We start from the raw sequence: 17,088 nt of genomic DNA on the forward strand, positions 1-17,088 counted from the left end.
ACCCAATGACATCACTGTCCCCCTTATCCACCCAACCCCCGCTACCCAGACCGATTGCGACCCCCTGTCCCCTTCCCCCCCCCACACCGATCGCCCGCAGAGTGGCAGCAGACCCACTGCCCGCCCCTCCCCCCCACCAGAGATCCATCTGCACCCCCCCCAACCAGTGAGCGATCGGGCCTCCCCCTTCCCCCACCAGAGATATATCTTACCCGCCTCCTCCTCCGTCCCCACCAGACAATGATCAATCCCCCCACAACCACCAGACAACGATCGCCCCCCCCGCCCCACCAGACAACGATCAGCCCCCCCCCACCAGACAACGATGAGCCCTTTCCCCCCCCCCCCCACCAGAGATATATCTGACCCGCCTCCCACTCCCCGCCCCCCCCCCCACCCCCCCCCACCCCCCCCCACCAACCAGACAACGATTGGGCCTCACTCCCCTTCTCCTCCCCCCAACCAGAGAATGATCTGGCCGCCTCCCTCCCCCCCGCCCCCACCACTGATCTGAGTCAGAGAGCCGTTGGAAGCTCTGGACTCGCCTCTTCAGCAGCTGGAGCGCCCGATTCAGACTTTTATTCAGCAGGTTCATTTTGGCGCGATTCCGGATCAGCAAACGTGGCGATAAAGGGGGAAATGCTGATAAAGTTGGGTGGGCAGTTCATTAATTCAATTGAAATGCATGCAAATGCATTTAAATTGCCGTTGCGCCTGTTTCAGGCACAAAGCGGATCGCCGCCATTCCCGGGTCTCAGTAAAGTGGCGATCTGCGCGGACACGGGTGCGGATCACGTTAATGACCTCACACCCGACTTTACCATGTTTTCGCACCCGTTCGGGCCCATTGTGTCTTTATATGCCCTGTTTGTGAACACAAGTCCTCACTCATCTGATGAAGGAGCTTGAGGTTCCAAAAGCTTGTGCTGCCAAATAAACCTATTGGACTTTAACCTGGTGTTGTGAGACTTCTTACTATGTTTCAGGAGCAAGGACATTTACTGTAGAATCATAGAATCCATTGAACCATAGAATTCCTACAGTATAGAAGGAGGCCATTTGGCCCATCAAGTCTGCACTGACTCTCCAAAAGGGCGTCTTACACTGCTATAACCCTGCATTTACCATGGCCAATCCATTTAAGCTACATATCTTTGGACACTAAGGGACAATTTAGCATGGCCAATCCACCTAACCTACACATCTTTGGACTGTGGGAGGAAACTGGAGCAGCCGGAGCACACCCATGCAGACACGAGGAGAACGTGCAGAGTCCCCACAGACAGCGACCCATGGCCAGAATCAAACCCAGGTCCCAGGCGCTGTGAGGCAGCAGCACTAGGAATGGCTCAAACTCAAGGAACAGATAAAGACTAATAGACTATTGGACCAAACAGTCAGAACAAGGGTAGGAAGTGATATGTTCCATTATTTTCCGCAGGGAATTATGGAAATGTTATAGATGGCGTTTCTCCAACCTCTCCAACCAAAAGGCGACCACCAGATGTGAATGAGGGGGAAACTGTATCTCTGTTGCATGGCAGTGGATTGGATCAAACATCTGAATATGACAAGTCTACCACCACTCCCGAGAAGCCACTGCTAACTGACGGCAACAGGTGGATGAATATATTCTCTGCTATTTAGGAAAGCATAAAAAATAATCCTGTCAAATCTGGGATATTGTTCACTCTGATGAGAAAGTTGCTGGTTTTATGATCAGGGGCTGGTTGATAAAACATTAATTTGCACCATTCTGTATCGCACTCTCAGATTTGCAAACCATAGACTCCTGCCTGAAGATGCAATTTCAGCGTTTGGTGCTTTGATACTTAAGTAGTTCATAGAATCATAAAGTGCGGAAGAGGTCCTTTGGCCCATCGAGTCCCCACCGACATGTGTGAAACACCTGACCTCCCACCTAACACCATTTATCAGCACTTGGCCCAAAGCCTTAAATATTATGATGTGCCAAGTGCTATGTTCCATGTGGTAGGCAACAGAATAAATATTATATGAGACTAGCTCTACGAAGCTGAAAGGACTTGCTACTTAAAACTAGAGGAATGCCAAACAGGCCTCCATTCGGGCTGGCTTCCAAAATAAAAGCCTTGAGTTATTTATTTATTAGTGCCACAAGTAGGCTTACATTAACACTGCAATTAAATTACTGTGAAAATCCCCTAGCCTCTACACTCCAGCACCTGTTTGGGTACACTGAGGGAGATTTTCGCATGGCCAAGGCACCTAGCCAGCATGTCTTTCGGACGGTGGGAGGAAACCGGAGCACCCGGAGGAAACCCTCGCAGACATGGGGAGAACATGCAGACTCCGCACAGACAGTGGCCCAAGCCGGGAATCAAACCCAGGTCTGTGGCGCTGTGAGGCAGCAGTGCTAACCACTGTGCCACCGTTCCAGTTCCATTTCTGAGCGGTCCAGTTATTGTACTTGAATTTCTTTCACCAAAGTCAGACCCACGCCATGGAAATTTCATCCCCCTTTACCAAAGTATCTAAACCCTGTGATGTTATACTGGTGACAGTGGGTGCCTTGAAAGCACCAGCGGTGTTGACCGATTGTCTGACTTGTTGAAAGCATTAATGTACGTTAATGGGTAACAGGGTCCCTTCTGACACTAACCCACCTCAATACAAACCTACGAACATGATGGATGGAAAACTCCAGCAGGTAAAGCCTATCCCTTCCAGTCGCATTGTAACTAAGGGCCCGATTTTACCATCAAGTTGCGCCCATTCTCGGACGCGAAAACGTGGTAAACTCAGGCATGAGGCGAGTAGCTCTCTGGTGGAGGGGAGGGGGGTAAGCGGGTCAGATGGCTCTTTGGCGGGGGGGGAAGGAGGGAGGCAGGTCAGGAGGCTCTCTAGTGCGGGGGGGGGGGAGCAGGGGAGCTCCGCTGCCACTCTGCATGCGATCGATAGGGGGGAAAGGGGCAGGGGCAGGGGCCCGTGATCGGTCTGGATAGTGGGGGGGGGGGGGGGGGCGGTTAGGGGGGCAAGGGGGTCAGTAATGTTGTGGGGGTGGGGCAATGTCTATGGGGGCTGGGGGGAGGCATTATCGGGCCCGAGAGCGATGTGGCAGGGGCTTGCTTTTCTATTCTTTTTTACTGAGCATGCGCAGTTGGAGGTGCTGATCAGTGCTGCAGTGTTTTGGGTGTGTTAAGTCTTGCCCACAAGCTTCTACAGCGCGATTCAGAATCGCTGCTTTTTTTCCAGGCAGAGTGCGTGTGGGGGCGCCTGAGAACGGGTCTAAAACACTCCCAGATTCAGCACTTAGAATCAAAATGGTAAAATTGGGCCCTAAGAGTCACAACCCCAATAATCCAAACCATTAGAGAGAGCAGTAGAGGGAGAGATTATTAATGATTTCAGAAAGGAAATGGGATCGGATAGGCAGTCAAGACAAATACACTTACCAGGCTAGGGGGATATGGTGGGGAAATAGGACTGACTGTATTGTTATACAGAGAGCTGGCAAGAACTCAATGAGTAGAATAGCCGCATTCTTTTTTAAATTCATTTTACGGGATGCGGGAGTCGCTGGCTGGGCCAGCATTTATCGCCCATCCCTCACTCCCCTCCATTTCAGAGGGCATTTGAGAGTCAACCACATTGCTGTGGCTCCGGAGTCACATGCAGACCAGACCGGGTAAGGATGGCGGATTTTGTTCCCTAAAGGGACATTAGTGAACCAAATGGTTTTTTTTTTACAGCAATTGACAATGGTTTTGTGGTCATCAGTAGATTTTTAATTCCAGGTATGCATTGAATTCAAATTTCACCATCTGTTGTGGTGGGATTCGAATCCGGGTCCCCAGAGTATTACCCTGGGTTTCTGGATTACTAGTCCTGTGACGATACCACTATGCCACCGCCTTCCCTGTCCAATTCTGAGCCTTGATGACTGTAAATTTTTGGAACGGGCAAAAATTATATAAAACTGAGGCAAAGACAGGGGAAAGGAATTCTGGGAAATGTTTCTCTAACTTCTGAAGGCAATTAAAACAATTTCAGGAGATGATATTGAGGCACATCACCCAACATATCATCACTTATATTTCCAATTGTGCCAGGCACAAGTTATTAGCATCAATGCTTTTACAAAGTGGAAAGTGAAATATTACTCATATTAAACCTGTGCTACTCTTAGTCGACATCACACCCTCCACTTTTTACAAACCTCCACTCATCCAAAATTCTGCCATCTGTGTCTAATCCCCACACCACATTGTCACCCACTATCACCGTCCCAGCTGACCTACACTGGCTCCCAGTCATCCACCTTGTGTTTAAATTACTTCATGTTGTATCTCCTCACTATCTCTCAACTCCTCCACCCCCACAAACCCAACTCTGTGAGGGGCCTCATTCCTCTGCCTCAGGCGTCTTTATATCCCTGCTTCCACACCACCGTGCCTTCACTTCAAAGTTTATTTATTGGTCACAAGTAGGCTTACATTAACACTGCAATGAAGTTACTGTGAAAATCCCCTAGTCGCCACACTCTGGCGCCTGTTCGGGTACACTGAGGGAGAATTTAGCATGGCCATTGCACCTAACCAGCACGTCTTTCAGACTGTGGGAGGAAACCGGAGCACCCAGAGGAAACCCACTCAGACACGGGGGGAACGTGTAGACTCTGCACAGACAGTGACCCAAGCTGGGAATCGAACCCAGGTCCCTGGCACTATGAGGCAGCAGTGCTAACCACTTTGTCACCGTGCCACCCAAAATATATTTATTACACTTATTAGTCACTTATTTAACTGCCATGATCTGGAAGCAGCCCCTTATACTTCCCACCCCTTCCTTTAAGATCCTTCTCAAAATCTACCTCTGGCCAAATTGGGCTAATGACTTGTCCCTGGCCCAATTGGAAATGCAGGTGATGTGATGTTGAGAGACACATCTCACCGTGATCTCCTGAACATCTCCTTCGGAAGCTCAACATCCATTTTGTCTGAAGTAAAAGCAAAATACTGCAAATCTGGAATTAAAACAGAAAGTGCTGGAAAATAATAAGCAGGTCTGGCAGCATCTGTGGAGAGGGAAACAGAGTTAACATTCCGAGTCCAGTGCGACCCTGGTTGGGACTTTCCAGTCTGGTGGGAAACGTCATGTCATGGGCTGGATGGAAAAATTGGAGCGGCGGCAAAAGGTCCGTTGACATTTGGTGGAACTTTCAGATTCTGCCAAAAGGAGTCATACACATCGAAAACCTCCGATCTCGTCCGTGGCTGGGATTCTCCGTTGCCACTGAAAGTGAATGGAGTTTTGGCTGGAATGCCAAATTCTCCGTTCTCACTCACAGCATGGCGTTGGGCATGGATGAGATCGGAGAATCTCACCCACAGTTTTTCTCTCCACAGATACTGCCACACCGGCTGAGTTCTTCCAGCACTTTCTGTTTTTTATGTCTATTGTGTCTGCTAATGCCAGAGCGTTGTGCGTTTGAAGATTATTGTATAGTGCCAACAACAGCTCGCACTTATGTAACGCCTTCAACATAGTAAAGTGTCCCAAGGCCTTTCACAGGACGTTATTACATAAGGAGATGTTAGTACAGGTAGCCAAAAACTTGGTCAAAGCAGCAGATTCCAAAAAATGTCTTAAGAGGAGATTGGAGAGGGAATTTCAGAACTTAAGGCCTGAGCAGTTAAGGGCATGGCCAATGGTAGAGTTATGAAAATTGGGGTTTGGCTGGAATTGGAGGAACACAGAGAGCTCCAATAATAAGCATTTGGTAAACATGAGTTTTCTGACTGTTAATCTGGACAGGGAGACTGTATAGAATTGAGGGCCAATTCATAGCTTATCATTGACCATTCTGGCCTTGGTGCTCCCAGAATCCTTTGGCTCAGATAATACCTTTATTCATTCATGGGATGTGGGCATTGCTGGGTTGACCAGCATTTGTTGCCCATTCCAAATTGCCCTTGAACTGAGTGGCTTGCGAAACCCATTTCAGAGGACATTTTAAGAGTCAGCCACAGTACTGGGGGTCTGGAGTCACATGTAGGCCAGAGGCTGGCAGGATGGCAGATTTCATGCCCTAAAGGAGATTAGTGAACCAGATGGGTTTTTACGACAATACACAATGGTTTCATGATCACCATTAGGATTTTAATTCCAGATTTTTATTGAATTCCAATTTAACCATCTGTTGTGGTGGGATTGGAACCCGGATCCCCAGAGTATTATTACCTGGGATTACTAAACCTCTGGATTACCAGTCCAATGATAATACCACTACACCACCGTCTCCCCCAATACTACATTAGTCACTAATCACTCTCATTGCGTTCTCTTTTGCTTTGCAGGAATTACTACTATTTGCCATTTAATCACAAGAAGCCATGCATCTACGTCAAGAGTCGCTGGGAGGACCAAATCTTTCGGTTGCACAGTTCGAACTTCCTGGACAAAATTGCTGACAGGCTTGTTAGTTATTTTTTTATTAATTAATAATTAATTTACTCCATTTTGCTGTTGTTGGCTCACCCTCTGATCCTTTCCTATTACTTCACTGGTCCTGGAATGATCTGTCCTCCCTTCCTTCCATATATTAGTGACCTTGTCTACACATTCGGGCTAAATGTAACTCCCCGCGGGAACGGGTGGGGTTGGGTCACATGAGAGATTAAAGTTTGGAAAATTTCAAACCCCAATCCCAATATGCCTCAAATCCACCCTTCTCCTTCTTTAGCCAGGGTGGATGGAGGAGGTGTGAATGCCAACTCACTCTCAGGTGGCAGGTGGGTCGATAGAGGCTTTCCAAGGAAGCTGCTAATAGCAGGGCAGGGGGTGGGGCGGAGAGTGGGGGGGAGGTGGGGGTTGTGCGACAAAGGGCCAGATCCATAAGGTGCAGCACTGGTTCTGAGCAGGAATGTTTCCTCTAGACCCAACAAGCTAGCTTGCTTCCAGCTGCGAGAACGCCAACTTCACCTCACATAGGGGCAGCACGGTGGCACAGTGGTTAGCACTGCTGCCTCACAGTGCCTCACAGTGCCAGGGACCCGGGTTCAATTCCGGCCCCACGTTTTCCCTGTGTCTGTGTGGGTTTCCTCCGGGTGCTCCGCTTTCCTCCCACAGTCCAAAGATGTGCGGGTTAGGTGGATTGGCCGTGCTAAATTGCCCCTTGGTGTCAGTGAACTAGCTCGGGTAAATGCATGGGGTTATGGGGATAGAGCCTGGGTGGGATTATGTCGGTGCAGACTTGATGGGCCGAATGGCCTCCTTCTGCACTGTAGGGACTTTATGATTCAATGATTCTATCCCCCTCCCCATCTCCATCTCCCCATCTCCCCATCTCCATCTCCCTATCTCCACCCACCTCTCCAACATGCTCTCTTTACCTGTAATCACTTTCCCAGTCACCCCTTCAATCTTTCCCCTCCCTGACACCCGCCCCGACTACCACTTGCTCACCATGATCTCTCCTCTTCCACCATCACTACAAGCCCCCCAGCGACAGCGATCTCACATTTCCTCCCCGACCTGCTCCTCAGTTGAGGCTTTGGGTCGCAGTCTCTCCTTCCAGACAGGCAGCCAGTCAGTCAATCAGGCTGGCTATCAGCCAGGAAACCTGCTGAAAAAAATGTAAAAACGCTCCTCTAGTAAACAGGACATCATCTGGAGAACCTTTACCTCCAGGTTCCCCATTCACAGCTCCTCTCCCATTCCTCCCCGATTCAAAACATCTCCCTGTGAGTCACAGGGCCATCCTATCTGGCTTATGCTCAGGATTTCATTCTGCACTCAATTAATCAGACTATGTGCCCTCATCCATCCATCATCAATGGCTGAATCAGTTCGAGAATAGAGGGAAAAAGAAACAAGTGGGATCCCACCATTAAATTCAGTATAATCTCTGCAAAATCGAGGCTATCTTGTTCCGGTTTCTACAACCCTCCTTCCCCCACTCTGCCACCACTCCATCACTACCTTGAACTCACCAGCTTTTCTGACTTATGTGAAACTGCCACATTACTGACTAAGATTGCTATCAAGATTTCCAAAGTGGAAACCGGTATCTGCAGGCAGTGTGGAACTGAATTTCATTTGGATACCAGTTCAGATGGGAGGCCAGCTGTGGTGCATTTTCTTCTGTACAGATTCCATATGCATGAGGCACATGCAAACATCAAGACTTCTAATGTTGTGTGTGCTGCAGTGAGATCTGAAGGATGAAAATGGAAACATTTATTGAAGTTTAAATAGAGGTGGCGTCCTTAGTAACAAGTGTTTAATATTCCAACTGATCACAGCATCATTGGCCGAAAGCACGCAAAGGATAGAGGAGTCTTGACAGTTTTATTCATTGTCTCAACTTTATATCTAGGAAGAAGGGTTAGAAGAAATCAAAGAGTACACGAAAGTTTCCGACTCTAGAATGGATAAGAAGATGAAAGATGTTCTCCAGGAATTTACAGCCAGATGCAGGTAAAATACTGAAGTGACTGACTGATGCATCATGCATCCCAAAAGATAATATAGAAAAAAAAACCTAATGTTGGGCGGCGCGGTAGCACAGTGGTTAGCACGGCTGCTTCACAGCTCCAGGGTCCCGGGTTCGGTTCCCGGCTCGGGTCACTGTCTGTGTGGAGTTTGCACATTCTCCTCGTGTCTGCGTGGGTTTCCTCCGGGTGCTCCGGTTTCCTCCCACAGTCCAAAGATGTGCGGGTTAGGTTGATTGGCCATGCTAAAATTGCCCCTTAGTGTCCTGGGATGCGTAGGTTAGAGGGATTAGCGGGTAAATAGGTGGGGGTAGGGCCTGGGTGGGATTGTGGTCGGTGCAGACTCGATGGGCCGAATGGCCTCCTTCTGCACTGGAGGGTTTCTATGAAACATGAACAGAGGATGCTGGAAAAACTCGACAGGTCTGGCAGCATCTATGAGGAGAGAAAGCAGAGTTAACCCTTCGAATCCCTTTGGCTCTTCATCAGGACGGGAGGGAGAGAGAATGTGTTCGGTAAACACGTTGGCTGGAATTTTACCGGCACACCAGCCCTGGAATCAGGGGGGGGCGCGGCTCGTAGAACGGAATTCTCCGTGGGCCTCAGGCTGCATTTTACGAGCCGCTCCTGAGTGAGGTCATGAAATACCGGCCATTGCCTCCTTAGAGATGCTGGCAGACCTGTTGAGATTTTCCAGATCCTCTCCTCTTGTTTCAGATCCCAGCATTTTGCTTATTTTAAACAAATGAAAACACCCTGACCCTCTTTGAATTCCAGATTTACATTAAATTATTTTAGCTGCTTAGGAACATTTTGTGAATGCATGTAGCTGTTTTGTTTTAATATTGCCTTTGTTGTAGTTTTATTTTGGCATTCATGTATAAAAGTTACATTTTTTGGTTATGTTTCTGTTAGACTGTAATTCTTCTCATTATTTGACTGGCATTTGTAAATTCCCGACCCAAATACTCTGCCTGATTAACTGATGTTTACGTTTAAAGTTTATTTATTAGTCACAAGTAGGTTTACATTAACACTGCGATGAAGTTACTGTGAAAATCCCCTAGTCGCTACGCTCCGGCGCCTATTTGGATACACTGAGGGGGAATTTAGCATGGCCAGGGCACGAAGCCAGCACGTGGGAGGAAACTTCAGCACCCGGAGTAAACCCACACAGACACGGGGAGAATGTGCAGACTCCGCACAGACGGTGACCCAAGCCAGGAATCAAGCCTGGGTCCCTGGCACTTTGAGGCAGCAGTGCTAATCACTGTGCCACCGTGCAGGACATACTAAAGGGCATAGTGGTTTTGATATGAAATACTGGATTATCAGAATGTAAATGGTAATCTATACAGCATAATAGACAGTGAGAATTGACTCTGAATATCGCTTTAATGAGTTCCAATTGATATAGTAGGTGCTACTTCCTAATTATGCAGTGAAGTAATTTCTGATATCAGCAGAACACAATCTTCTGGATAAAAGCAAATTTCTGCGGATGCTGGAATCTGAAACCAAAACCACTGGGAAAATCTCAGCAGGTCTGGCAGCTTCTGTCAGGAGAGAAAAGAGCTGACATTTCGAGTCCAGATGACCCTTTGTCAAAGGGACAATCTTTAACTGTGTTGATATTAAATTCAATGATTTGTCCTTGTGCCTGCACGCACGCCTATCCCAAGAATGTTGAAATTCTGCCCAATATCACTGCATACAGTTCACGGTTCATTTAATTGAAGAAATCTATTGGTGCTTATTTGAAAAACATTAATAAAGTCTGAAGGGACAAGTTCCTGTATCCATTATACAGATTAACATATGCTGGATGATGTAGTGCATTAGTCACATCTGTCAGCAAAACAACATTGATTAAATTTTAGAAGTTATTTATTGACTGTGATACATACTGGCTTGTTCTGAGGAGGCAAAAACAAACTGTTTCAGTGGTTTATTCTGCTGAGTGATCCACATTGACTTGTTACTGCCTTGCAACACGCTGCATCTCAGGCACACAGCAGGGGTTAACTGAGCAGGGCATCAGGGTTCAATAGACAGTTAAAGTAATATTTTCTAAGTGATAGAACTTTGATTTGCAGATACTTGTGAGGATCCCACACAGTTAAGGTCTCACCCAAGAAAATCAAGGCATTGAAATATCTCAAGCTGGGAAGCCACTTGGATTTCAACGCTAAAAGTTAACCTCTGAACCTTCTTCCCATTACTCCCTCCCATACTGCGGATGCCAACTCTTGTTGGACTGTTGTCCCATGGGTTGTAATCCCACTATCTCACCCAAGTTTGTTGTATTATGTATCTGCATGCCATTGTAATGTAACGGTGCTCAGCAGAGCAAGGCTTAACATGGAACTGGAGAATAGCACCATCTGCAGTATGATGTAGAGAGTCACATAGTAATAGACTCAGATGGAATACTCTGAAAGCCAGCCTGCATGGAGAAGCAGCTCCTTGCATGAGAGTATCTGGGATTTACAAATAGTTAATAACTAACAATAAATGGTTCATGTTTAAATAAACAAGTCTCAAGAGCTCATTATCGAGTCATCTAAAAAAACCCAAATTACAACATCATTGTTTCCAAATCACCAGAAATTAGATATCGCTCTTGGGGCTAAAGGGATCAATGGATATGGTGGGGAAAGCGGGATCAGGATATTGAATTTGATGATCAACCATGAACAAAATGAATGATGGAGCAGGCTCGATGGGCCGAATGGCCTAATCCTGCTTCTAGTTTCTATGTAATTCACCTCATTGTATCCCTACAGTGCAGGAGGAGGCTATGGCCCATCGAGTCTACACCAACCACAATCCCACCCAGACCCTATTCCCGTAACCCCACATATTAATCCTGCTAATCCCCCTGAAACTAGGTTCAATTGAGCACGGCCAATCAACCTAACCCGCACACCTTTGGACTGTGGGAGGAAACCGGAGCACCCGGAGGAAACCCACGGAGACACGGGGAGAATGTGCAAACTCCACACATTGAGTGACCCGAGGCCGGAATTGAACCCGGGTCCCTGACGCTGTGAGGCAGCAGTGCTAACCACTGTGCCACCGTGCCACCCTTGTCTTCACTCAACATTGACCATAGGGAGATGAGATGTTCCAGCAAGGGCCACTAAACAGTGATCGGGAATGAGAATTTGGGCTGCTTTTGACTTCCCCTGCGTGCTAAGAATAATTGTAGCATAACAAATGATATATTTATGGCAATTTAGTCAAAGTTTTTGATAGATGCTTATTTGCAGGTTTGTGAATCCGAACCAGTTGGTGGGATATCACTTCGTAATTAAGTGCTAGCTATGAACGACACTGACAAAGGTGAAAAATTCACCCACTTAGCTAATTCATCATTTATTTGTGTCCTAGATATTTTGCCAGGTTTGCTGAAAAAAAACTGGAAAGTGTTGACCAGACTGCGCTTGATAAAAAACGCCTGATCACATGCAAGATGGAATTGGTAGGTCACTAACTAAATAGAGTGGACATAAAGGCTGTGTATTTCCTCGAAGCTGCTCCAACACTGGAAGTGAGGCAGGTGGGTTACCGTGGTTACTGTTGGAGTTCAGCAGCGTGGGAACAACTTTCAGGAAATATTCTGGTGTGCTTGGCCGGCATGACGAGATGTCTATTATAATAATGGGGTGACACGGTGGCACAGTGGTTAGCACTGCTGCTTCACAGCACCTGGGACCCGGGTTCGATTCCCGGCTTGGGTCACTGTGTGGAGTTTGCACATTCCCCCCGTGTCTGCGTGGGTTTCCTCCGGGTGCTCTGGTTCCCTCCCACAGTCCAAGGATTAGGTGGATTGGTCATGCTAAATTGCCCCTTGGTGTCAGGGGACTAGTTAGGGTAAATACATGGGGTTAAGGGGATAGGGCCTGGGTGGGATTGTGGTCGGTGCAGACTTGATGGGCCGAATGGCCTCCTTCTGCATTGTAGGATTCTATAATTCTCAAAGGGCAGGGGCCAAGAGACAATGACATAATGAATTCCTATCTCATTGCTCAACGCTGCTCTGCACAATTATTTCTCAGGTAATTTACAGTCGGACACAGACAAAGGAAGGGATGTTAATGGTTGGTGCTGACTGTCGCTTAGCGCCCAGAGTCGCCTTGTGCTAGGGAGCACACAGGCCAGGGCCATTTTGAAATTCTGGTCTATTTTAAATAGAGCCAGCAAGTTGCTGTTGGCGGCACGTGCCTGGGTATAGCTCATGTGTGATTGGAGCCAACAAAATGTTAGGCAGCCATTCGGCTACCAGCCGACAGCAAGGTAAGTTCTGGGGGGTGGGGGGAGGAGGTACCATTGGGGCAAGGAAAATCCAAGGCTTGATTTGACTTATTGTCACATGTACTGGGATACAGTGAGAAGTATTGGGGGCAATTCTCCCATCCTGTTGTGCTAATTGTTTAGCGCAGCGGGCCAGGAGATTTCAGTGGGGCTGGATTAGAGCGACACGTGCTGGTGTCGGGCCCCGAGTGCTTCTCCAGGCGCCAGATTTCTGGCGTCATCAGTTCCATGCTGGAAATATGTGCGAAGCTGCAAAGGAGGATGCAAATCTAATTTAAATATATTAGCGAGCCCGGGACTGAAGTCTCTGGGCCCGATAGCCTCTCTCCCCACTGCCAGGAGTGGTTCACTCCAGCGACGATTACACTATCGAAGAGATCAAGATCATGGAGATCAAGAAATCATAGAAACCCTACAGCACAGAAAGAGGCCATTCGGCCCATCGAATCTGCACCGACCACAATCCCACCCAGGCCCTACCCCCATATCCCTACATATTTTACCCACTAATCCCTCTAATCTACGCATCCCAGGACACTAAGGGGCAATTTTTTAGCAAGGCCAATCAACCTAACCTGCACATCTTTGGAGCACCCGGAGGAAACCCACGCAGACACGGGGAGAATGTGCAAACTCCACACAGACAGCGACCCAAGCCGGGAATCGAACCCAGGTCCCTGGAGCTGTGAAGCAGCAGTGCTAACCACTGTGCTACCATGCCGCCAGCTGGCAGCCCGATCCCGTTGGAGTGAAGGGGAGGCAATCAGGGCCCCTCCAGAGGGTTGGGCGCCGGGGGGGATGCCCCCAGGCATTGGCAACCTGCCAGTGCCAGCCTGTGCCCCCGGCATGGCCCAGGGGGCAAAGTATCAATGCCCAGGGGGCACCTTGGCACTGCCCACTGGGCCTATGGCAAAGTCTAATGGAGATAGGGTCTGATGGGGGCAGGGGGATCGGTGGGGGCGGGAGGTCCCACTGCCACTCTCCATTTTGGGGTCGTCAGTATAGAGAGGGAGGCCAGCGATCGGAGCGGGCCATCGTTGTTGGAGGTCAGCCTGCCGGGGGCGGGGTGGTTAATTGGCCTGCCGGGAGGGATGTGGGAGGGGGGGGGAGTGGTCAGGGGTGTTGAACAGGGGATCAGAGATCGGGGCTGCCGGGGGTGAGGGTGGGGGGTCGGGGGGAGTCAAGGCTGGGCACGGACATGCTTGGGCAGCCAGCGATCGGGCCATGGGGGGTGGGGCGGAGGGATGGCATTGCAGGGGTCGTGGGGCTGGCCAGCGATCGAGCAGGCCAGTAATTGGGAGGCAGGCAGACAGGGGCCACTGCACATGCGCTGATCATGGGACTGCCATGCTCAGTGGCCCACTCAGCACTATGCTGCCGCCTCTCCACCGGAAATAGGCCCCGTCCACTGATTTTCAGCGTGACTTATGCTCGTGCACTCTGCAGTGCACAGAGTGTGGGAGATTCATTTTGAAACTCCCACTGAAAACACCAGCGTGATTTACTCCAGTTTTTACGCGAATTCGACACTTAGAACGTTTTTGGGAAAATCACTTCCCATTGTTTTTTATGTGCTATATAGACAAAACATGGCTGCATGGGTTTCCTCCGGGTGCTCCTGTTTCTTCCCACAGTCCGAAAGACGTGCTGGTTAGGTGCATTGGCCATGCTAAATTCTCCCTCGGTGTATCCGGACAGGAGCCGGAGTGTGGCAACTAGGGGATTTTCACAGTAACTTCATTGCAGTGTTAGTGTAAGCCTACTTGTGACACTAATAAATTAAAACTAAAAAAACCTAAAGTTTTTAAGTTAACAGCTGCAATCCTGGTTAACAAAGAATAAAATGCAGAAGTTTATGGGAAATTAGATTCTCTCCACCTGTATCTCGGGGGGGAGGGGGGGGGAGGCAGATGGATCTCTGGGGGGGGGGGGTGTGCAGATGGATTCCTGGTGGGGGGGGGCAGGGGGGTCCGCTGCCACTCTGCGGGCGATCAGTGGGGGGGATGGGGGGCAGAGGTGGCGATCGGTCTGGGTAGTGGGGGGGTGGATAAGGGGGGGCAATGATGTGTGTGGGTAGTGGGGGGGTGGATAAGGGGGACACACACATATCACTGCCCTCCTTATCCACCCCCCCACTACCCAGACCGATCGCCACCCCTGCCCACCTTCCCCCCCACCGATCACACGCAGAGTGGCAGCGGACCCCCTGCCCCCCCCACCAGAGATCCATCTGCCCCCCCACCAGAGATCCATCTGCCCCGCAACCAGAGATTCATCTGCCCCCCCACCAGAGATCCATCTGCCCCCCCACCAGAGATCCATCTGCCCCCCCCACCAGAGATACATCTGCCCCCCCACCAGAGATCCATCTGCCCCCCCCCACCAGAGATACATCTGCCCCCCCCCACCAGAGATAGATCTGCCCCCCCCACCAGAGATCCATCTGCCCCCCCCCCCCGAGATACATCTTACCCGCCTCCCTCCCTGCCCCCAAGACAACAATCTGGCCTCACTCCCCCCCCACCCCCCTCGACAACAAACTTGCCTCACTCCCCCCTCCACCCCAGAGAATGGTCTGGCCTCACTCCCCCTCCCCTCCAGAAGACCATCTGACCCGCCTCCTCCCCCCCCACCACCAGACAACGATCAGCCCTCCCCCCCACCACCAGACAACGATCGGCCCACCCCTCCCACCGCCAGAGATACATCTGACCCGCCTCCTCCACCTCCCCCCCCAACCAGACAACAATCTGATCTCGCTCCCCTCCTCCCCCCTCCAACCAGAGAATGATCTGACCCGTCTCCCACCTCCACCCCCACCCCCATCACTGATCTGAGTCAGAGAGCCGTTGGAAACACTGAACGCGCTCTTCAGAGGCTGGAGCACCCGACTCAGATTTTTATTTCGCAGGTCCCTAAAAGCGCGGTTCTGGATCGGGAAACGCGGTGGTAAAGGGGGAAATGCTGATAGAGTTGGGCGGGCAGTTCATTAATTCAAGTTAAATGCATGCAAATGCATTTAAATCATCCTTGCGCCCGATTTGGGTGCAGAACGGATCCCCGCCATTCGCGGATCTCGGTAAAGTGGCGATCTGTGCAGACACGGATGCAGATTGCGATAAAGGCCTCACACTCGATTTTACCACGATTTCGCGCCTGAAAATGGGCGCAAATTGTTGGTAAAATTGGGCCCTCAGTGTCAGCATCAGGCAGTCATCCACAGCTTGAAACCCCTTTGCGTCGAACCCAGCAGAGCACTTACCTCAAAAATAAAGGACCTGCTGGCAAAACAACTGAATCTTCCATTTCCCACACGAGCCATCTTTTTAGTCTCCGTGTGTGAGGGAGTCAGTTTGTGCCAAAACACTGGCTCTTTGGTCATGAGGAATTAGGATGAGGCCTTCCAAACCCATTCCATGCAGGAACATTAAAACCTGGTGACAGAGGAGTCTTCCATTCCGTCACTCCAGGGGAGGCAGTGGTGTAGTGATATTGTGGCTGGACCAGTAATCCGGCGACCCAGGGTAATGCTTCGGGGACCCGGGTTCGAATCTCTCACGAGGCAGATGGTAAAACTTGAATTCAGTAAAAACTCTGTAATTAAGGAGCGAATTTTAGTGGTTTGCCCGCCCCGGGATTCGGAGCGGGTGAGGGGCGGACCATGGAAAGGTCCGTTGACCTCGGGCGGGATTTTCCGGTTTTGGGGTGAGCGAGGCCAGAGCATCCTGCCCTAAGAGTCTAATGGTGACCATAAAACCATTGTCCTAAAAACTCACCTGGTTTGCTAATGTCCTTTGGGGAGAGAAATCTGCCGTCTTTACCCAGTCTGGCCTACATGTGACTCCAGAGCTACTGCAATGTGGTTGACTCTTAAATGCCCTCAGGGATGGGTAATAAATGTTGGCCCAGCCAACGATGCCAACACCCCATGAACAAATTTTAAAAAATCTGACTGATTCCCAGGTTCCTTTAACCCCTGAGTTACCTGGTTTAAGTGAGTGCGAAGCGGCAGAACTTTGGAAGAGAGAATATAAGCAATCGGGGTCCCCTCTCCAGGATGCTGGTGTGTGTGCATGTCTATAACTGTAACCTGTTGGCAGAAAAGCACAAAAAACTGTGGGGTACATCTTTCACACTTTCCACCTTGCTCATTCCAGGAACTAATGTCCAACGAAGCCAAGGCAATGATTGAGGAAAAGAAGAAAATGTCAGTGAATGAGCGGCTACGTGAAGTCCAGAGCTGGATCCAAAAGTTACGATTTCTTGTTGATGAGGTAGAATGTAGGGAAGAATAGAA

General features: G+C 49.6%; 1 protein-coding gene across 1 annotated transcript in view; it reads left to right on the top strand.

The window, feature by feature from the left end:
- Positions 1-17,088, top strand: part of fer1l6 (fer-1 like family member 6) — a 193,476-nt gene that overhangs the window by 74,765 nt on the left and 101,623 nt on the right. The window contains exons 13-17 of the mRNA XM_078215513.1: positions 1,442-1,619; positions 6,339-6,459; positions 8,360-8,460; positions 11,868-11,958; positions 16,949-17,065. Of these exons, the coding sequence (XP_078071639.1) occupies positions 1,442-1,619; positions 6,339-6,459; positions 8,360-8,460; positions 11,868-11,958; positions 16,949-17,065 (608 nt within the window). The remainder of the gene's footprint in view (positions 1-1,441; positions 1,620-6,338; positions 6,460-8,359; positions 8,461-11,867; positions 11,959-16,948; positions 17,066-17,088) is intronic.

Source organism: Mustelus asterias, chromosome 7 (assembly GCF_964213995.1).
Source record: "Mustelus asterias chromosome 7, sMusAst1.hap1.1, whole genome shotgun sequence".
Classification (NCBI taxonomy): Eukaryota; Metazoa; Chordata; class Chondrichthyes; order Carcharhiniformes; family Triakidae; genus Mustelus; species Mustelus asterias.